The sequence below is a fragment of the Oryx dammah genome, unplaced genomic scaffold (assembly GCF_014754425.2).
Source record: "Oryx dammah isolate SB20612 unplaced genomic scaffold, SCBI_Odam_1.1 HiC_scaffold_19, whole genome shotgun sequence".
In the NCBI taxonomy this organism is placed as follows: domain Eukaryota; kingdom Metazoa; phylum Chordata; class Mammalia; order Artiodactyla; family Bovidae; genus Oryx; species Oryx dammah.
The window spans coordinates 20,909,701-20,932,543 of record NW_024070203.1 but is presented as its reverse complement, the minus strand read 5'-3'; the positions used below and the strand labels follow the sequence as shown (position 1 = coordinate 20,932,543).

The following is a 22,843-nucleotide window of genomic DNA, read 5'->3' as shown; positions in this document are numbered from 1 at the left end:
CATGAACTGTAGCCCGCCAGTACCCAAGACTTCAGGCTAAGAGCAGGGGAGGGAATGCCCACAAACTGAAACCAGGACTTTAATTTGTAGAGGGGGTAATGATGGTATCACGGGCTCCAGTTCTGAGCTCATTGGTGAATTCCTACCATTTCGAGATCAGTGGACTAAAGCCATCCTCCTTTCTTGCAGCCAGAAAGAGAGAGGAGTGAAAGACGACAAATGCAAACCAGAAGCAGAAGCAGCCGGAGGGAATGGGAGGGAGTTGATTTTCTCCACTGGGAACGCTTTCAAAGCCCCTGCCAGCGCCAGGCCCTGAAACAGGATCTCCGCCTCCACCCAGCACCCTCCACTGGCTCCCCCTCCCCACCTTTGAGAAATGCCCAGGGAGGATGACCCCGGCTCCTTCTGTGAAGTTTTACCACCCCCGGTGTGAAATCACAGCCCTGTAACTTTCCCTTTAAGAGCTGTCAGAGCTGGGGAGGCTGGCCAAGCTTGGGTTGGAGGTGGGGACAGAGGGAAGAAAGAAAAAAAAAAAAGAGAGAGAGACAGGAAAAGTTTTTCAGAGGAAAATGCAGGGTTTGTCCTTAACCCTGACGTCAGATCTTGCTTTAATAAAACCCCCCGAGGGCTGCGGGAAGAGGCGTATCTGGCACTTCTGATGGGCCAGGTCAGTCTCGGTCCAACTCCCCCGAGAAGTGGCCGAATCCTCTGGGCTACTCCGTAGATGCCTTGGCCACCGACCTCCAGGCATGAGGTGGTTACTGCCCTGGACGCTGGTGGCAGTGGCAGCAACAGCTGCAGCGGGCAGCACCTTGGCCACGGTGAGTCCTGCCCCGAGGGGCACTGTCCCCACCGGCCCTGCTGTGCGGGTGGGTGGGATGAGAAGGGCTGAAATGTTGGGGGGCAGGCAGGGAAGTGTCCACTGAGGAGCCAGGGCGAGCCCCAGGGTGAGGAGTCAGGCCGCTGGGGACAGCTGGTCCTGGCAGGAGGGGAATCACGGCCAGTACCTCGGGAAACAAACCAAACAGAACTTCTATGCCCTTTCTTTCCCACCTGAAATGCAGTAGAAAGGGGGTACTTGGAGGAAATGGGAGTCAGGGGGCCTGGACTCCAGGCAGAGTTCTGCCCAAACTCGCTGTGTGACCTCGGGCTAGTCACTCACTCTCTCTGAGCAGCGTAAAGTGAGGAAGATTGTTGTTAGACTTCTAGTCTTTGGGTTTGGAAAATGAGTCTCCAAGTGTTGGAGATACTACAAGACAGGGTGGAAAGGACCAAGGAAAGTTGGAAGGAAAAGGCTAGCTTTCGACAAATGGGCTCACTTGTGCCACAGGACTTGTGATGATTCTCCAACCACAACTGCCTTGGGCTTGCACAGCTCTCTACAGTTTATGAAGCATGCACGTTTGGGTCCTATAGAAGGACCCGCTGGTTCAGGAGGACCCGGAGGGTTCTCTGTCTCCCACCTCCATCCTGGGGCACACCGAGGGGAAGGGAGGAAGGTCTGCACCTCTGAGAAGCCAGGGAGCGAGACACGTGGCAGCACGGAGCCAGGCAGCGGGCTCGGGGCGGGGAGCAGGCACAGGGCGGGCAGGAGGTGGGCAGCTGCAAAGAGCTTCTGAATCCAAGAGCCCACGGCCCCGGGCCAGGGCCTGCTGCCAGGAGTGAGGCCAAGAGGCTGGCGGAGGGCGGCGGGAGGGAGTTCATTACCCACTCCCACAGACAGCTTTCTTGGGATTTGATGTGCCCCATTTCCAGATGAGGAAACTGAGGCTGGAGGGGGTAAGCTACTTGACCGTGGGCTCAGAGACACAGGTTCTGATTCAACCAGATCTGAGGCTCAGAGCTGACCATAGGCCAGTTGCTCATAGGCGCTGGGAGATGGGTGTTCCTCCAAGCACGGCAGAGTGCATGATGTGGGCAGGTAGAGCTGGTGACTCGCTGTTGAATCCTGCCTGCCTTGTGTGGCTCTTGCCTAGTAATTGGTGCTGAACCAAATAAAAAGGACATTAATTCCATTTTACAGATGAAAGAAATAGAGACAGGGCAAGCCGGGGACTTGCCCAGGGTCTCACTATCAGTAAGTGGAAGCATTCAAACTTAGATCTTTTTTTTGCCAAATGCCACTCCTTCCTGCAGACCCGAGCAACCAGGAGGTGCCACAGGCACCTTTATTTCCCAGCTGCTGTGTCTGGGAGGACAGGGGGTGGATGGAGAAGAGGTGAGAGGGGTATGGTAGTGAGGTCTGAGTGAGGAGGAGGAGAGAGAGATGTTGGTGGGGAGGGGTATCCAAGTACATGGGAACACCAAGCACCTCCTCAGAAGGGAGGTACTTTCTCCTCTGGGAAAGAGGGGCTACAGGTCCACAGGCTCAGCTGAGGGGACGTGCAGCATAGGAGCTGGGAATCTAGCAGCAGGACGGAGGGAGGGCTTCCAAGAGGAGACGGGGTACCTCTCCTCTCCCCCTGACCGGGCCCTTCTCTGGGGAACTATGGTAATCCCCTAACATTGCTGCGTGATTCAGGAGCTCCCCAGACAGAGCCTTAATGCCCCCAGCAAGGGCTGGGAGACACATACTGTCAACCTGCACTTTGCTTTAGAACCAGGTTCCAGCCATGCTCATCCTCCCCAAGCTCACATGTAAGGGCACTGTGAGTCCACTCAGGGTCCTGGGGGTGTTTAAAGGAAAAAAAAATAATAAATGATGATAAATGTTTATATGGAAGAAAAAAGTCGGTGAGACCTGCCAAGAAAGCTTCGCATCAGAGAGTAAAACATTATCAAAGTTCTGTAATTGAAGGAGGAAGAAGCCAGCGCAGGAAGAGATAAATCCAGGAGCTGGACAGGGTGGAGAGCTCAGAAACACAGCCAAGTATATTCGGGAATGTAACATATGATAAAGGTGAACCACAGGCAGGCCTTGTTTCTCCATCTCTTTGCTCCCCGCCCCCCACCCCCGCCCCGCCTTCTACATGTATTGAGGACTTCCCATGTGCTAAGAGAAAGGGCCTACATTGTTGGGGGTGGGGGGCATTGCTGCACCAAATGCTATCTATTTATATACATAAGACCCTCCTCAGTTCACTTAAATGATATATTTTTTTAATTTAATTATCTTTAATTTGAGGATAATTGCTTTACAATAATGTACTGGTTTCTGCCGTACATCAACATGAATCAGTCATCAGTATACACGTCTCCCCTCCCTCTTGAACCTCCCTCCCACCTCCCACCTCATCCCACCCCTCTAGGTTGTCACAGAGCCCCAATTTGAGTTCCTTGAGTCATATAGCAAATCCCCACTGGCTATCTGTTTTGTATGGTAGTGTATATGCTTCCAGTCTACTCTCTTATGAGTCTTTATTAAGCATCTCCTAAATGCTCATAGCAACACTGTTAAGCAGATGTAATCATCCTTCTTTGTAGATTAAAAATTCAAGCTCAATACAATATTGTAAAGTAATTAACCTCCAATTAAAAAATAAATTTATATTAAAAAAAAAAACTCAAGCTCAGAGAGGTTCAGTAACTTGCCCAAGGTCACACAGCTAGTAGTCAGTGGGACTGACATTTGAGCCTAAGTCAGCTCTCAGCAGTGCAGCCTCCTGCCTCCTGGCCCGTGTCCTCATGTGGACATGAGAAGCACAGGGTCCGCACCCCTACGGAGCCTACTCGGCTGGAGAGGCAGGGAACAGCCTCTCCATGGGAATGAGAGGCGACAGGGGTGATGCCGTCCAGGAGAGCGAGGCTGGGTACAGGCCCTCCACTGGCTGGTCCCTTAACCATTTGGACATCCCCATCTTCTCTTGTTAATCGCGGCTGACAACCTGAGCCCCCTGCAAGCTCCCTGGGGCTGAGGAGTGAACACAGAGCTGATCGAGGGGAAATGTCTCAGTGGCACAGTACACAGAGAAAGTGAAGTTGCTCAGTCATGTCCGACACTTTGCGACCCCATGGAACCTGTAGCCTACCAGGTTCCTCCGTCCATGGGATTTTCCAGACAAGAAGACTGGAGTGGGCTGTCATTTCCTTCTCTAGGAGATCTTCCCGACCTAGGGATTGAACACAAATGCTGTGCTAATAAATTCTGGGGCACATGTGAAGTCTCTGATAATCTGTGTAAGGCTGAGACTCACATCTCTTCTCCCATAGAAATGTGTGTGGGTGTGCACAGGGGTACGAGTGCATGTGTGTGTGTGTGTGTGTGTGTGTGTAAGTGACTGTGACTTGTCTGAAGGTATAGATCCCCATGGCGTTAGGATGCTTGAGCTGGGTGTGAAACACAAACCCACCCTCAGCCTCTGGAATCGACTACAGGATGATGTGGCTCCGGATAAGTGGCACATTTCCTTCTAAAAGACTGCAGGAGCATCAACGAGATGCCTTCTTTATAACCCCTGTCTATAGCGGGGACCTGAGCTAGCATTTCAGATCCCATCCCAGGCCCCACACCCGCCAGCTCCCTGCCCAGAGCCCCTTCCGGCAATTTGGACGCTCTGCTCCTGGCTCTGAGCCCCTCCCCCTCGCCGCTGGCCCAGGATGCTGGCAAGAACACGGCTGGGACAGACACTTCCCACCTGGGCATGGCCCTTGGCCAGGGCTCGCCCTCTGGACTGGGCATGAGTACAGTGCTCCGTGGGAGACCAGATCCTGACCTCGGGCTGAGCAGCATCCCCAGGCCGTCTGCGGACTCCCCTCCCCAGGTTTCAGGAAAGGCCCTTGCCGCTTGCCAGCAAAGCAGCCAAACGCTAGGAGGCTGTCTTTGTACAAACAGAAACCCTGGAATTCCTCCCAGGAACCTTTGCCATCTCTCTGAACGCGGGGAGGGGCTGCTACACACCCCGTAGGTTATATGTGGGAGCGGGGAGGTGAGCCAGCCCCGGCCCAGGGTGGGATCCCGGGAGGAGCCGGGAAGGAGGCCAACCGCAACCCGGGAAGTAAAGCAGGCTAAGAAGGCTCGCAAGAGAACCCTGCAACTGCGGCTGCGGACGTTTGGGGCGGGGCTTCAGTGCGTCGGTCAGTCATTCAACACCTCCCATGTCTCAGAAACATGAATGATGAGAGCTAACCCTGACCCAGAGCTCACTGTGTTCTAGGCACCCAATCCCAAGTATCTACATACATCAACTCACTTGAAAACCACACACCTACAAGGCGGGCTCATGACAGTCTAGACCAGGCTCATTACATCGTCCAACCGGTAGCCACTTGCCACATGAGGTCCTTGAGCCCCTGAACTGTGGCTGACCCCAACTGAGCTGTAAGAGTAAAACCCACAGTGTGAATGTAACTGCAAAATTCTCATGGTGATTTCTTCTATTGACACCGTGTTGATAATACTGATAATTATATTGATAATAATGATAATACTGTTAATATATCAGGCCAATTCACCTTTGCTTTTTGGTATGATTGCTGGAAAATATACAATTCCATCTGGAACTCGTATTATGTTTGGCCAGACTGTGTTGGCCTGAAAAAACACAAGGGTACATAGAAAGGTTATAGTGGGGAGGGGGAAATACTGAGCTCCTCTCCTTCCAAGCTGTACACTCTCAGACAAGTAACCTAGCCTCTCTGAGCTAGTTTCTTCATCTATACAAAAGGCATAACAGAACTTGCTTCTTGGGTACTAATCCTCTTGGCATGATTAAAGAGTGAAAGCGAGGTAAAGCACACGAAGACCCAGCACAGCCAAGGGGGAGTGGGAACTGACCCTCCTTCCAAACAGCAGGGGAGGGGCATCCTGTCTTAAGTGGAAGCACTGGCTGCAGACAAGTGTGCAGATCCGAACGAGTGATCAGAGGTTTATCAAGACCCCAGGCTCAGTACCGGGTGGGCAAGAAGATGGGCAGAGCAATCGGTGGACGGTGCTGGGTTCACTGCTGAGCTGATCTGCAGAAGATCTCAGGGTTTCCAAGTCCTGGACAGCTTCTCAGCACATGCAGAGGGAGTCAAGGAAGATTTCTGGGTTATCAGATAGGAGAGGGAAATACCGATAATGATGATGACGATGGTGATGATGGTGATGGTGCTGCTGGTGATAGTGGTAGTGATGATGCTGATAATGGGGATGGTGCTGCTGATGGTGGTAATGATGACAGTGCTGCTGATGGTGCTGCTGGCGGCAGTGGTAGTGATGATGGCGATGGTGCTGCTGGTGCTGCTGGCGGCAGTAATGATGACGGTGATGCTGCTGCTGCTGCTGCTGAAGGCAATGGTAACATGATGGCGGTGATTAAGAGGATGATACTATGAGATTTGCGTCTTCCAACCCTGCGTCAGGTTGACGATGACTGAGATTTCCTTAGCTCGCCCATTCACTTGTTCCGTGGATGCTAACAGGCCTGCTCTGTGCCCAGCCCCATCCTGTTTCTAGAGAAGTGATCATAATCTGTCAGCTCAGTCCCTACCGTCAAGGATGGCTCATGTGTTGCAGACAGACTTTTAGCTCAGAGGAGTGTGTTGAAAATCTGATAGGGAAGCTTAGAGGACTGCGCGAGAGAGAGAGAATCAGTTCTGGGGCCCTGAGCCTGAATCCCTGGGGAGACCTCCCCACCCTCACCAGCGTACATGAATTAACAACCTTGATAATTCTTATGCACACATTGTTTCTAAAACCATTGAACTGAGAGACTCTGGTCTCTCCACCCGCCTTGACTTCCTGATAATCTTCCAGCTCTCCTCCTCCTTCCATCCTGGGGGGCAGGGGTGGGGGAAGAGAGACAGAAGCAGAGAAGGAACAGGGCCTCTCGGGCGTGAGTTACGGGCATTCCAGGGGAGATGATAAAATCTGCTCACCCCGTCCACCTAATCAGGAGGCAAGCCCAGGCTTGGGGCACGGACCCTGACTCTGCTCAGCCTTGGTGAGGATGAGAGCGGGGAGAGAGGGGAAGAGATTCTGGGCCCGAAGAACAGGAAGGGCGGGGCCCTCCCTCCCTCTCCCCATCCCAGAAGCTGTGTTGAGTTTCAGGGTGCAGAGAAAGGCCATGTGCCCTGATCTTGCCCAGAGCTGGGTGGGGAGAAGGGAGGAGCTGGTCTGAGGGGGGAGGGAGCATCCTGAGAGCGCTGGAATTTGGATCCTGCTCTTGGAGTAGAAGGATGGACTTGTCCAGGGAGTCAGTCATCTAGTCATCGCTGTCACTTTAGACATTTGATAATACTGAAAATGAGGAGGTTGGACTTGACCCCAAACTTGCTTCCAGCTGGAGCCACGACCCCGTCCTAGGGCCACACTCATTCACCCGGGGGCCAGGAGCGGGGCTCATTGCTGTGATTCTTAGGGGGGGACTCATGCCACTGCCCTTCCATTAGGAGCACTGCTGGCCTGGCACCCCAAAAGCCGAGGTTCTGGGATGTCCCTCTGGATGAATTTCTTCCCTTCAAGGTGTCCCCAGATATTCTCTCTTTGGCCTGCGTCTCCTCTTTCAACCCTCAGAGCGTACCCTCTGGTTTCATAAAACTGGAAAATGTACCACGAGTTGAATCTCCCAGGGTCCCACCATCTCAGTGGTACCTGGTCAGGCCTGGTCCCAGATGCTGCAGCAAAGACCAACGCCAGCTCCCCCGGCACTGCTGAGTGGGCTGTGCAGGTGCCCAGGACTCCAGAGTCTTAACGCTTTTCACCACACTCGATCCTTGAGGTCTTGCAAGCTTGAGAAGCATCCTTGTAAATACCGTTGAAGAGCCTAGTCCCACCTGCGTCCCCATCTCTGTGAGTAATACCTCCATCTGCTCTCCCTGTCAGAAACCTGGGGCCATTTTCCACCCTAACCTCCCCACCCAGTGCCTCCAGCTCCCCACTCCTCCCTGCTGCCAGAAGGAGCTAGACCTTCTTTCGGCTGAGCCCTCCGTCCTAACACCTCACAGGATTCCTGCTGGACCACAAGTGCAAGTCCACACACAAAGCTTGGTGGGAAGAGAACGGATTCTGCTCTTGGAATGAGGTGGAGTCAACCACAGAGTTTGAATTCAGACAGGAGGTCACCTTGAGCTTTCTGAGCCTCAGTTTCCTCATCCATGACTCCAGGACACCCACCTCTGAATGGTTCGTGCTGAGTACAGAGCCTGGAGCAGATGGCGCTCCTTGAACATCGCTTTATTGCCTCCTCCGAGACCAGCCTAAGTGTGGTTTCCAGCCTCACCCTTTGGGACCGCCCTCCTTCACCTTCTTTCCAACTTCGAGGGCCATTCTCCCAGACACTCGAGGGTTCCACCTCTGTGTACTTGCCCCTGCTGTCCCTTCTGCCTGAAATGCCCTCCCCACCTTCTCGGTTCATGGAACAATGTCTTCCTAACCAGTACCCCCTCTGAGAACCTTCCTTTGGCCTCCCCTGCCAGCTGGAGCAGCTGGCATCCCACCGTGGGCCCCACAATCCTTGTTCTCACTCGGGGGATAGAAGCACACCACTCAGCTGGAGCGCTCAGCTGGCCCCGCCTCTCCTGTGAGCTGCTTTCCTGACACCCTCTCCTCATGCAAGACCAACCCCAGGGCCTTGGCACATGCTGTGCCTGCCCCCAGCTGTGCTGCTGCTTTCTCCCTTCGGGACCTGGCACTGTCTCTACTCAGCTTGCTGTCACTGTAATACTCGGTATAGGTGCCCAATGCATGGATGAATTAATAAACAGAACCAGAAGCCAACCTGGGTTGCTGGGTAGGATGGAGGGGAGAGCGGAGCCGTACCGGCCTTTCTAAGTGGAGGCTTTGTGCTGGGAGGGGGAAGGAGGGACTCTGACGAAGAGGCCTGCAGCTGGTTGCTGAGAGGACTGACCGGGTGAGCTGCAGCCACAGGCCTGCTTCCTGAGCCCAGAACGAGGAGTCAGAAGACTCCGCTCTAGTCCAGGCTCGGGGTTTGGTCTCTGAGCCTCTATCTCTTTCCCTGAAAGTGGAGTCAAGAAAGCCGCTCTGCCCGCGCCCTCAGCAGGATGCAGTGGGGGCCCAGGGGCGGTGGCAGCGCACAGCCCGGGGCTAAGGCCCAGCTCCCCGCTCTCTGCTGGGCCTCAGCTGCTCATCCGCACAAGGGACCCGAGAGTCCCACTTGCGGAGCCTAGAGACAGAGGCAGACCGCAGGCCGGGTGCTGAGGGTGTGTCAGGAAGGAGCTTGGGGGTCGCGATGAGAGAGTGACGATGGGGGTGCTTTGGGGTTGCGAATGTGGCCTTCTCAGCTTTTCTGAGCTCCTGGGCAGCAGAAGCTGGTGGGTGGGTGCTGCGTGGATGGTGGGGGGTGGGGGTGGGGGTGGCTGTAGTCATCTATCCGTCCTTCCTACTGCTGCCCTTGGTGTTCAAATCTGCCTCCTCCGACACACACAGACACACACACACACACACACACACACACACACACGCACACATGCACGCACCACCTGTTTCTGGCCCCATACTTCAAGTAGCCGTGTCCTGACACAGGCAAACTTCAGCTCCTAAAGGATCAAAGCGCCAGCCCTCGGGGGGCCCTCAAAGTGCGCTGAGGACCACAGCATCGGAGTCACTGGCAGGATCCTATATCATCCCCGCTTTACTGAGCTGGAAACTGAGGCACAGTTTAATGACCTCCCTGCGATCCAGGCTTCAAGAATACACCTGAGCTCCCCACGCAGGGCCGGGTTGGGGGGGCGGGTCACCCCTCCCCAGTGGGTCCTGTGGGCCAGCCCCTTGCCCATGTCCTGTGCTCCCTGCCTGAGGCAGGGCCCGATCCAGGAGGAGGAAGGGGGTGGGCTCGGGCTCCAGCCGTGGAGGGAGGGGAGACCTTATCTGAGGCCAGCTTAGCGAGCTGGCGACATCAGAGCCAGATGGCGCCAGAAGGGTTGCCTCACCCCAGCCTGCCTTGTCGGGGAGCAAGTGGCTCACCTGGGGCCAGTCTCAGCATGGGGGCTGGAACCCAGGGACCCACACTCCAGATCTGGGGGCTGGAACCCAGGGACCCCCACTCCAGATCTGGGGACTGGAATCCAGGAACCCCTACTCCAGACCTGGGGGCTGGAACCCAGGGACCCCCACTCCAGATCTGGGGACTGGAATCCAGGGACCCCTACTCCAGATCTGAGGGCTGGAACCCAGGGACCCCCACTGCAGATCTGGGGGCTGGAACCCAGGGACCCCCACTGCAGATCTGGTCACAGGAGCTAAAGATGGCCACCTCTGTTCTACTGGACAACTGGTGCCTCCTCCCTTATATTAAGTAGAACAAGCCTGAACTCAACGCAGGCAACTTCTCCCGCCCGTGTCTGTCCTGGCTCTTGCTCCAGGGCTGGTCCCTTCCCTGGCCGGCCCATGGCTACCATCACAGCCAGGCCTGGGATGACCGTTCTCCGTTCTTCCCAGTGAGATGAATGAACTGGACATTGGGTGAGAATGGGTCCCTTGGAGTTCATAGGAGGACGAGACCCACAGTCAGAGCTGAGCGTGTCATTTTCTGGCTGTCTCTAAGCTCAGTGGACATCAGTTTCCCCGTCCATCAAACAGGGACCACAAGCGGCCCTCACACGGTTGTTCTGGTCATCGCCTGGCACTGGGGATGGATTGACTGACTCAGGAAAAATCCCCGTCTTCCCCCAGCAGGTTCACACACCCCAGGCATGGCCCTCAGGTCCTCTTGCTGTGGCCCCTGTCTGCCTTCTCTGTGTCCTTGGACCCTGAGCCCCGGCAACGGTGACCTCTGGTCCTTCCTGCACCTTGCCACACTGCAGCTCCTGCTCACTCCCTGCTCTTGCCATTCCTCAGCTTGGACCCTCTCTCTGCCTTTCTCGTCTATTCTCAGTCATCCTTTAAAAAGGCAGAGCAAATGGTTCCTCCTCCAAGAAGTCCTCCCTGCTTCCCTTCCTCCACCAGGCCCACCCCTTCCCTCCTCATCCAGCTCTTGCAGCCCCTCCTAGACTCTGCTGAGAAAACCCACAGTGGGGCTCCTGAGTGTGATGCCTTAAGAGACTGATACTGGCCTCAAATCCCAACTCTGCCGCTTGTGTGTGGCCTTGGGCAAATGATCTGACCTTTCTGTGGCTCAGTTTACTCATCTGTAAACTGGGGGAGATGACTATACAAACAGCCTATCTCAGGGTTGCCACGAGGATTAGATGACTTAGAGCAGAAACTCATAGAAGAGGCACGAAAGGCAAAATGCAGACCGTGTAGATTTCATTTTGCTCTTGATTCAAAGAAACCATCTGAGTGTTTTTACAGCTTTGAGATAGTCAAGTTTGATTGTGGACTAAGTATTCACTACAGGGAAAATTAGTATTGGTATGAAAACTGGTATTTTTTAAAACTCTCCGAAGAGACACTGTCTGAGGAATTTCGGGTAAAATCATGAGGTCTGAGATTTGCCTTGAAATCCTCAAGAATGAGAAGGTATGTGTGTAGGCAGGAGTAACAGGAAACAAGATTGATAGAGGGTTGATAATTACTGAAGCAGAGGTAGGTATGTGAGACTCATTATATCATTCTCCCCAATGTGTAAATGTTTGAACACACATCTGGCAAAGAATGAACACTTCTAAAGTTTGATTATACGTAACCCTGGTAGAAATGCCCGTCACTTGCTAGGGTTTTAGCTTACTTATAGCTCTGCCCACTGTGTAACAGAAGTTAGTGACCATTTCCTTTTTTGTTTATCAGTTTATTGGCTTCACGGGGTCTTGGTGGCTGCGCGCTGGCTTTCTCTGGCTGGGGTGAGCAGGGGCTCCCCTCTGCGGCCGTGCGTGGGCTCCTCACTGTGCTGACTTCTCTTGTTGCAGAGCACAGGCCCCAGGGCACGTAGGTTTCAGTAGTTGTGACGCACGGGCTTAGTTGTCCTGCAGCACGTGGGATCTTCCCAGACCTGGAATTGAACCGGTGTCTCGTGTATTGGCAAGGGGATTCTCAACCACTGGACCACCAGGGAAGTGATCATTCCTTAAAAAGACCAGATAGTAAATATTCTAAGCTTTGTGGACTATAGGCTCTCCGTGGAATATTCTTTTTTGTTTTTTTTTTTTACAACTTTTTAAAAGTGTAGAATCCATTCTGCTGCTGCTGCTAAGTCACTTCAGTCATGTCCGACTCTGTGTGACCCCATAGACGGCAGCCCACCAGGCTCCCCCATCCCTGGGATTCTCCAGGCAAGAACACTGGAGTGGGTTGCCATTTCCTTCTCCAATGCATGAAAGTGAAAAGTGAAAGTGAAGTCGCTCAGTCATGTCCAACCCTCAGCGACCCCATGGACTGCAGCCCACCAGGCTCCTCCGTCCATAGGATTTTCCAGTCAGGAGTACTGGAGTGGGGTGCCATTGCCTTCTCCAGAATCCATTCTACTTGGTTACAAAAATGCTGTGTGGGGGAATGTCCCAGGGGGCTGGTGTCTGATCCTTTGCTTTGTAAGGCAGTTGCCTTCTTCATGCTCCTGGCTCCCTGGGAGGCTGGCCGCTCCCTCTGGCTTTGTACTGAGAACTCCGCAGATGCTTTATATACATTTGATAAATGAAAGAATGCCAGAGAGTTTATTGTTTGGAAAGAACTCTGGCCTCTTGCCGCTTCTATCTTCTCCATATAAAGGCTACTTTCCCAACCAGAAGCTCACAAGACTGCATGTTGATAAAACCAATTAGCAGAGAATCTCAACAAACCTTCCGTCAGCCATGACGGGCTGCCTGGCCAGCGCTGAGTCAGCGCCTGGGTCTCCAGATCCCTGGAGATCCTGCCGTCGGTGAGGGAGTGAGCATGGAAGACTCAGCAGGGCTGGGTCCTCTGAACACTCAGGCCAGGTGTCCTGCAGGGGCTGAGCCAAGAGCTGCCCAAGACAGAGGCTCCACTGCAGGCATCCTACCCGGGCCCCGGGTACCGATGCCGAGGGGTACACTCTGAGGAGGAGGAGCTCAGAAAATGTGTCCACCAACCCACGTGGTAGCTGCCTGTTACTTACATCAAAGGATATCAGATATAAGGGAAGGGCAGGCCACAGGATGCCCCCAGCTCTGGGCTCTGGCCTGTGTCCACATCCTCCCACTGCCCCCAGCCCTCTCTTATCAGTGAAGGAATGAGCAGAAACTGCTTCCAAATAGGGAACCCTTTCCTTGAAGTCCCCAGGGCTCAGCTGGGGCCGGCTCAGGCTATTCCTGTCTCAACTCTGCCCCCTGGTGGAGCGTTTGGGTATGGCCGCCCACACGTGAGCAAGCTAAGCTCTGGACTATTCTGTTCATGGAGTGCTTGTTCGGGGCGTGCCAGGAGTAGTGCTGGGCACTCAGGGGTTAAGAAACGGCATCCTGTCCCTGAAAACTCCACAAGAGTCTCCCATATCCCCTTTAGGGGGACCCCCTAGCAACTTGGGCTCAAGTGCATTGCAACAGTCACCACCCTACGTTGCAATCTTATAAATGTGTCTGTCCTGTGACTGCCTTGGGGTAAGGACCACGCTGTGCCCATCTGAGTACCAGCCCAGCCATGCAAGAGGTGCTTAGTGCATGTGTGTGATGGGAGGATGGAGGAATGAATGAATGAATACAAATGTGAATGAATGAGGGAGTAGGGCAGCCTGGTGACAAATCCCCTGGAGGAACATTCTGGGGACACTTTCCCAGCTTCAAAACCCTGAGCAAGTTACTTCAACACCCTGAGCCTCAGTTTCCTCATCTGTAAAATAGGGGTAAGGCTATAACTGCTCATTAGGGCTGCTGGAGGATGTTGTTATCATTACTGCTTTACACACGCGTACACAGACGCTCAGAGAGGGTGAGTCCAGACCCAGGTCACACAGCCTTGGGAAATGGGTTCTGCTCACTGCAGACGCCCCGCCCTTACCTCCTGGTCCCAGGGCCCCACTCATCGATGAACTGCACACACCTTCCAAGGATGGTGAGGTTCAGCTCCCTCATCTATCGGGATGATTAAGGTCTCCTGGGGGGCACCCCACCACCGCCAGCCTCCTACTCTCTGCTACCATACCCACCACCACCCATTTTTGTAAACATGAAGTGAAACTGTTGGTAAAAGTCAAAGGATGGATTTACATGTTCCTGGATCTATTTTCAGGGAGTTGGAGAACATCAGAAAATTCAGTCACTGCCCACTTCTAAACATCACCCCCAAATTATACATGCAGGGTTTCCTGTGGGGTCTTCGATTGAACATTCTTCTAGTTTTTCCCTTCTTAAATTTAATCTGCTTAACTTTGTCCAGTAACTATGACTGAATGGATTGCTTTGAACCTGCCCACCAAGTGCCCTCCTTATCCAGAGGGTGCAGTATCGGGCACGGTCTCGGTCCATTTGGGTTGCTGTAGGAAAACACCACACACACTGGGCGGCTTGCAGACTTGTTGCCCACAGCTCTGGAGGCTCAAAATCCACAGTCAAGGCCGGCATGGCCATATTCTAATGAGGCCCCTTTTCATAGCTGGCATCTTCTTGCTGTGTCCTCAGATGGTGGAAGGGATGAGGGAGCTCTCTGGGGTCCCTTTCATAAGGGCATTGACCCATGAGGGGTCCACCCACATGACCCAATCACCGCCAGAGGCTCCACCTTGTGGCTCAAATGGTAAAGAATGTAGAAGGTGCAGGTTCAGTCCCTGGGTCAGGAAGGTCCTCTGGAGGAGGCAATGGCAACCCACTCCAGTATTCTTGCCTGGAGATCCCATGGACTGAAGAACCTGGTTGCCTACAGTCCATAGGGTTGCAAAGAGTTGGACATGACTGAGCGCACACATATACACCCTAAGCCCACCTTTAGAGCGGTTAGAATGCCAACATTCAGATCTGTGGGCAATACAGCATTCAGTCCCCAGCAGACATTTAGAGGTCTTACCATGGGGAGCTAGTCTTTTTTTAAAATTTATTTGTTGTTGTTGTTGCTTTTGAGTCTTTCTCACAAAACATGAAAAGTGAAGTAAACCATTTTCAGTTAACTACACGAGGCCCACTTACGGAGCCCAGAGTCACCCCACGAAACCACAGAATGGCGTGTGTTCCGCGGGTCGGCCTGGGCTGTTTCGTGTCCAGGCTGATCAAGCTGCCAGCGGGTTAGGCATGTAAGTGCAGTTCTAAAAAAGCCACACATTAAGAAAGGAAAATGGCCTAGAACCTCCACCCCAGCTTACACTCCTCTGGCCCAGTTCCCTAAGACACGGTTCCCATTCCCGCAAGAATCACCAGGGATGCAGGACGAACAGCGGATTCCAGGCCCAGCAGAGAAGAGTTGAACCTGAGGATTCCAAGTGGACTCCAGGCACCTGTATCTTACAAGGTCCTGAGGTCAGCATTTCTCACCCTCGGCCACATTCAAGGTCCAGGATCCTGCCCGGGCTACCTCAGTCTGGCTGCCTGGGGACTGTGGCCAGGCACCAGCGTTTATTAAAGCTCCTGGGTGGTTCTGACAGGTGGCAACACTTGGGAGCCACCCAGGAAGTGACTGTTAGAGACGCTGCCCTGAGGACACTGCTGATGGAGGCAGCGGCGGAGCGGACAGAACCAGGCAGGGGCCTGAGCCCTGGGTGCCTCACCCGGGAAGCATCAGGGCACAACCCCACCCCCTGTCTTCCCCATAAACACAGTGGCATCCTCAGGGAGTCTGCCTTCAGAAGCATGTCATAAAAGAGAATTTCATTTGAACAACTGCGGTTTGGAATTAGCCCAGGCTGTTCTTGAGTCTCTCTGGCCTCCCCGGACAATAGATACTCTCCTCCCTGTTTGGTTGCTATCCTTCCCTTTTTTCACCCTTAGCTTCTGCTGTTAGAAAAAATGACATAGGCCCCACACAGCAGTGAGCTTACAACTGTCCCTGTGCTGAAGCCAAGGGCAGGCGGACATGCATTGCCATCTTGGGCACTCAAGATGGTTGATGTTTGTGCGTGTGTGTGTGTGTGTGTGTGTGTGCGCGCGCGCGCGCGCGCGCACACGCGCGCACTCACTTTCCCTGGGATGTGGGTGCTAGACAAGGCGGTAGGGATTCAGAGGGTCATGCACCTATCTCAGGAGACCTCAGGCCCTGCATTTAAAAGGCCTCCCACCCATAGCTCTCATCAAGGACCTCCTAGAGCTGGGAGCTTTCCTACCACTAGATGGCGCCAACTGCAAGGGCTTGGCTCAGAGGATCCCGCCCCTTTCCCTCCAGCGTCCCAAGGCTGCCCTCACCGGCTTCACTCCTCCAAAGAGGGGTTTCCACTGGGGCTTCCCCTGAGAAGCTCTGTGCCTTGGGGCTCCCGGCCGGTAACTGCAAAGCAGGCTTCATTCTGGGGAGCTGTAACTTGGTATGGAGACAGCAGGATGGGTGGTGACCCTGTGGAACCCACCCCAGCTCAGCTCAAAGGGTCCAGACCCCCAGGCCCTGCAATGGGCCCTGTGGGTGAGGGAGGTGTGCACAAGCATGGCAGTGCAAGCACAAAAGTCTTGCTTTTGAGTGTCTGCACACACAGTGCTTCTGTGTACACAATGCCCTCACCCTCTCAACTCCCCCAAGGGGCATTATTGTGGCCATTTCACAGACAAGGATGTTGAGGCTCAGGAAGGTCAGGGACTACAGGAAGGTCAAAACTACACAGAGAACCCTCTTCTGACTGTTTTGGATCCCATGCTGTCTTCTTGACACTCGAACTTGGAAAAGAAAAGGCTCCCAGATGGCAGGTCCTGAAAAGTCAAGGAACTGGTACCAAAGTCCTTTGGAGTCAACAATCCCCCATCCTACCAGGTGACACCTCCACAGCCCTGCTAGGGGTTGTGCACCATGTTTCAGGCCCACAGAGAGGAGTAAGGCACAGACACTGCCCTTTACAAGCTCACATTCCTGTGAAGGAAGCACTACTTCTAAAGCAACCTGGAAAAGGCATGGAAGCCCTCCTGGAGGAGAGGGTTTTTTTTTTGTCAGCTGTGCCAAGAATAGGTCTCTAGGGTCTAGGAGCTGTCAGAGATGGCCCGGTGGGGGGGGGAGGGGGTCTCATAAATCTCCGGGCCTCCGGTGTCACAGTCTGACTAGGACAAGTCTCTCCATGGAGTCAGAAAGAGGAGGGTGTGAGTGCGTGCTTGTGTGTGTGTGTGGTTTCATTGATATATGGGTTTGATGCTTTGCTGTGCCATGTGTTTTTTGAGGAAAAGCAAACAAGTGTAAGCAAACTAAATGACTTCCAGATGAAAACGGACCAACACTGCCAACCTCAGCAATCTGTCCCCCCGCCAGCACTTGAATCCAAGCATAGAGGTGACAAAAACCTCAAATCGAGGTTTGCGTTTTCGACTTTCAAAGGCCCTTTTGCAGATCAACATTTACCGCACTTGTCTTGTGCCAGACCCAGAACCCAGAGCCCAACTAATCCAGCCCTTCATTCTGCACCACCTCTTCTGGCCTCTGGTTCTTACAGCCAAGGGCGCAGGCATGCGGACCACTCACCTCAGCAGAGAGCTTCCTGCGCTGGTGGTCAGAGAGCTCCCGGGGCTGCCCTGGTGCCCCCACTCTCCACGCAGCCTCACGTCATAATAAATCACCTCTATCGTCTGTCTCTCCCATGAGCCGTGGTCCCGTACACACAGGAGATGCTTAACTTCATCTTCAAATGTTTAAAACAGAAGCAAGATGGTGAACTACCTCAGCAAATGTTCACTGAGTGACTGAAAGAGCGGGCAGAGGGCCAGGGTGCAGAGATGAAAGCTGGGAGGGTCACTGGTTTCTAGGCTGTGATGTGGGCATGTCATTTTGGACACCCTCTGCCTCTTTGGGTCTCGGTTTCCTCTCCAGGAGAAGGAAACGGCAACCCACTCCAGTGCTCTTACCTGGAAAATCCCAAGGATGGAGAATCCTGGCAGGCTACAGTCCATGGGGTCACAAAGAGTTGAACACAACTGAGCAACTTCACTTTCTTTTTCTTTCTTTTCTTCTCCAGGAAGAGGGAAAAGAATCTGTCTAAACAGCTCAGCATCTGTTCTGTTCAAAGAAATGCAGGTCTATAAACCCACAGAGCAGGGTTCCTCTGGTTCAGGATGGAGGGGATGGTCTGTGGGGCCCCCCACCTCTGCTAACCTCAGAATTCAGGAGTCACTGCTGAGAAGCCCCAGACAGGAGCCTCTCCAGCAGGGACCACCGGCCTGGGGGTGGGGAAATGGCTGGGAGCTGCCTACAGTCCTCACTCTCCATCCTCAGGCAATTCTCCTCTCTGGGCCGAGGTTTCCTCCAGGGTAAAAAGTGAGGGGCCAAGATGGAGGGGCTAGGCAGATGACTGGATCTCTGAGATACAAGCAGTTTGAAGCTGGTAATACTGGCCCTAGAGCCGCCTCCCTTTCCCATCAGTCTCATCTGAAGCACAGAAATGCTCTTTGGGGCTTATCTCCCATCCCCCACGCGCTTGTTGTCTTATCCATCATATCTGCCAGGATATAGACGAATACATTGCCTGTGGATGGGAATGGGGCTCTGGGAAGGAGCACTGGTGGAGGGAAGTGGAGTGGGTGTCCACCACGCTCAGCACAAAATCAGACCCCTCTCTGCAGGGCTGGTGCTGGACACAGGATCAGTCCTCTCCCCACGGGGGCACAGCAAGCCAGCAGCAGGAGCCACGAGGCTGGACACCCGCTGCCACCACTGCCCCCTGCAGCCCCTTCCTGGTGCTCAGAGGGGAAAGTAATTAATAATAATGATAATAATAGGATGACAGGTCGGCTGGCCGAATCCTGGTTGTACATATGCACATTGTCTATATGTGGAAGCTGTAAAGAAGATACAAATGAACTTATTAACAAAGCAGAAATAGACCCACAGGCATAGAAAACAAATTCACCGTTACCAAAGGGAAAGGGGGGGGGGATAAATTAGGCGTTTGGGATTAACACATACAGACTATGTACAAAGGGCTTTCCTGAGGGTTCAGCAGTGAAGACTGCCTGTCAGTGGAGGAGACACAGGTTTGATCTTGGGTCAGGAAGATCCCCTGGAGAAGGAAAAAGACAACCCACTCCAGTATTCTTACCTGGGAAATCCTGTGGACAGAGGAGCCTGGTGGGCTACGGTCGAAGTGGTGGCAAAGAGTCAGACATTTAGCCACTGATCAACCAACCAACCGACTGACCAACCTACCAATGCATTAATATGAATCACTGTGTGTAACTGAATGTGTGTGTACACAGTATACACATATGTATAATGAATAGTTAATATATATAACTGAATACACATGAAACTAATCCAACAGTGTAAATCAACTATACTTTAATTAAAATACATGTATATGAGTCACCTCTTAAGGACCCTTAGCACAGAGAGGGTGGATCCTTAGGACATAGAGAAAAGGGCGATGGGGTAAAGAAAGAGTCAGGTTTTGGGGCTGCGCCCACAGCGCAACTCATCAGAAGGCATTTCCTCCAAGCCGTAGCTCTCTCATCTGCAAAGGAGGCCGACTCACTGACTTCCCAGGTTGCGCGGGATGATCAGAGGGGAAGGAGACACCCATGGGCTTGGAGAGCTGACACGGAGCCTGACCCAGCACGCCCAAGCAGGGGAATTCGGGCAGCTGGCTTCACGTCTGCTAATGCCAGCTCCTCCATGCTAGTGAGGAGACAGGCGGTGTCTGGCGACCGAAAGCATGGCAGAGAAATGGAATGTGACATAAACCTCTGGAACTCCGTGAAGATGGGGAGGCGACTGCCGGCCTTTGGCCTGGGACCCCTCTTCCGGGCAGCCTCCTTTACGTCTTCCCTCCCCCTGCAGGCCCTCCCTCCAGCTCCCACAGCCGCGGGCCCCACCCCGGCCCCGCTGGAGGACACCTCCTCACGCCCCCAGTTCTGCAAGTGGCCGTGCGAGTGCCCGGCGGCCCCGCCCCGCTGCCCGCTGGGCGTCAGCCTCATCACGGACGGCTGCGAGTGCTGTAAGGCGTGTGCCCAGCAGCTGGGGGACAACTGCACAGAGGCTGCAGTCTGCGACCCCCACCGGGGCCTCTACTGCGACTACAGTGGGGACCACCCGAGGTACGCAGTAGGAGTATGTGCACGTAAGTGAGACCCCCCCACGCCATCGGCCAGCCCCACACCCCCAGCTCTGGCCCACAGCACCCCCCTGCCACCCAGAGTCCTACCTCTGGCCAGGCTGGGTTCTGCAGAAGGTACCCAATCCCCCTCCCCCTCCACCCCAGTCCATGATGACGGGCCAGAGGCTGAGCAGGGAGGGATGCGGCATTCCTCCTGCACCTGGACCTTGTCTCCTCTGGCCTATATCTGTGGATGAGTCCAGGGAAGAAGGATCCACCAGGAGAGACCTAAGCCTGGTTCTGTTCTCCCCAGGGTAGAACACTTTGTAGGCTGCCCGTGACCTCCCAGGGGCACCAGGACCCTGCGAGCTCCAGATATTTTAGTAACATTGTCAAGGAACATAATCTGGTATTAAAACATTCTGTAACCTTGAAAGAACAAAAAGCAGCGGCCTGAAACCGTCTCTTCCTTCCACCCACCCACCCACGTTCCTCTAGCTCACTGCAGTCACTTTTAACTTTCTTCTGGAAATTGCAACTATTCAATGCATCTCTTCTGTTATATCTTGATCAGCTTAAAATACCAACTGTGCACAATCTATAATTGTGCATGATCCTATATGATAGCCGATGACTTAGCTCCTTAATGCTGCCTGACACCGCCCGCCCCCCCCAGCTTCCAATATCATTGTCATACTTTTTATTATGAACCACTATTTGACCACTATGTACAATATTAGGATGATGTAAATGGTTTTTGCTGAAGCATGAGGTAGTAAACTTGATCGAATTTCCTTTATTATGAAGTTTTTTGTTTTTCCTGGAGTTTCTACTTGCTTTTGTTCTTTCTTTACTCTTGGTCTTTATAATAGCCTCATACTGGGGGAGAGGCTGCTGCTTTTTGTTATTTGTTTGCTCTTCAAAGGGTTAGATCATTTCCTTTGTTGTTGCCAGAGATCTCCTTTCTGAGGCTTTCTGGTCTCCTGGTTCTATCTGGGCTGGCCTTGAATCATATGATCTTGAATCATATGAGCATTTATTCAATATACATGACCAGTATGATGAAAAGAAGTAAATTGGCATCATGAAGTGATGTGAAAGTTGCTCAATCATGTCCAACTCTTTGGGACCCCATAGACTATACAGTCCATGGAATTTTCCAGGCCAGAATACTGGAGTGGGTAGCCAGCCATTTCCTTCTCCAGGGGATCTTCCCAACCCAGGGATTGGACCCAGGTCTCCTGCATTCAGGCAGATTCTTTACCATCTGAGCCACCAGGGAAGCCCAAATAGGCATCATGGTAGCAGCTTAACTTCTGAAAAGTTACACAAAGCCTCATAAACTCAAGAACTCCTTCCCTTAAGGCTGAATCAAGCTTTCCTCATGCCTATGACTCTGCATGTTCACACACAGCAGACTCTCTTATCTTCAGCTAACTCATTATATTTCCTGAAGTGTCATTGATGAGGGTTATACATATAATTTCAAGTCAAGATACTTATGGATTTATGGTTAATCTATGAGCACTTTCTACTCTTTCGCCATTAATTCCTGCTTCAACCTTCATATCAAGTCATCTTGCGTTCCAAGTAACCATCACTGACTCTCCCATCTTTCCATGATTCCCCCCTTTACAGAGACTTGTTATTAGCCCCACAGACTAGCGTGTTCAAAGTTGCAGATTCCTTCTGCAGAGAATCATCTGACATGTTGGTTAAAAATGTTTTTCTGAGCCCCACCCCACTCACTCCAGTTCTTTGGCAGTGGGGGTGGAATCGACAACTTTCAACAAGCTCCCTGGGTGACTCTCATACTCGGCTCTGAGACTGATGGCCAAAGTATACAGTCGCTCACATACTTTCTCCCTGCCCCTAGGTGAGGATACCAGGCTGAGCCCTCCTACACCAGAGTCCCCTCCACTTCTACAAGACTGTTTCCTTTCTTTCCCCTTTTACAGCTGTCCTTCAAGGCAACTCACTGTGACTATATGAGTCTCTAAAGTTGCACTGACACCTCACCACATGCCAGGCACCACAATTTTATAGACATTCTCTCATGGACCCATAGACTCTGCAGACCCACAAGTGCCTCTCCTGCCTGTCTCTATCCCCCAGGACCTGGAAAACCACCTAGCTCTACTCCACTCCCCTACCTCTTTATATGTCACCTCTTTACTCAACATAGCCTCTCGGTTCCCCCTCATCGTGAGTCTCCATGTAGCTTCTTTCCTTGCAATTGGAAAGAAGACGGTGGATTTCAGGATACTGTAATTAATATGACATGGGTCTAGGGTTCTCCAGTCACAGAGGTCTACAGACATTGGAATAAATAAGTTTCAACGAGGGGAACAGACTTTTTCAGAAGTGTTAAATGTCCACATCCATTGTGAAATTCCAAAAACAGAGCTATCATAGGAAGACACAGTGAATACTTGTTTCCAGGTGGATTTTTACCCAATCACCCACCTGCACACCATACACACACACACACACACACACACACACACACAATTCCCCCATGTGCTATGGAACATCTTCTCAGAAATATTGCCATAGTGTCTAAATTCATGGAACCCTAATGCAGTAAAGAAGAGATTCCAGGGTCTGAAAACGATAGAGAAGGAGATATTTGGGGGCCAGAGGGGAAAAAGAAAGAAGAAGTTATTTACCTAGAAAAATCTGTTAGCAAATGGCCAACAACCAACGGACATTCCCCAGGACAGGCTAAATCTGTCCTTAGAGATGTGCTTGTAATTAAGCCAGGACAAGGCAATAAAAAACAAGTTGCAACACTGCCGTAAATGACTCAAAGAGGGGATGGTGGGGACTATGGCAAACTAATGAACGTAAACTTTAGCCACTGAGGTCAGGCAGAAGAGGGAGCCTGATCTGGTCTAGTCTACTTACCTTTCAAGAGAATCCAGAAAACAAAATCCAGG

General features: G+C 52.7%; 1 protein-coding gene across 1 annotated transcript in view; it reads left to right on the top strand.

Annotated features, from left to right (window-relative positions):
* Positions 1-454: 454 nt before the first annotated feature.
* The window catches only part of CCN4 (cellular communication network factor 4), a 31,316-nt gene continuing 8,927 nt past the window's right edge, over positions 455-22,843 (top strand). The window contains exons 1-2 of the mRNA XM_040262088.1: positions 455-821; positions 19,649-19,928. Coding sequence (XP_040118022.1) covers positions 750-821; positions 19,649-19,928 — 352 coding nt within the window. The 5' untranslated portion in view covers positions 455-749. The remainder of the gene's footprint in view (positions 822-19,648; positions 19,929-22,843) is intronic.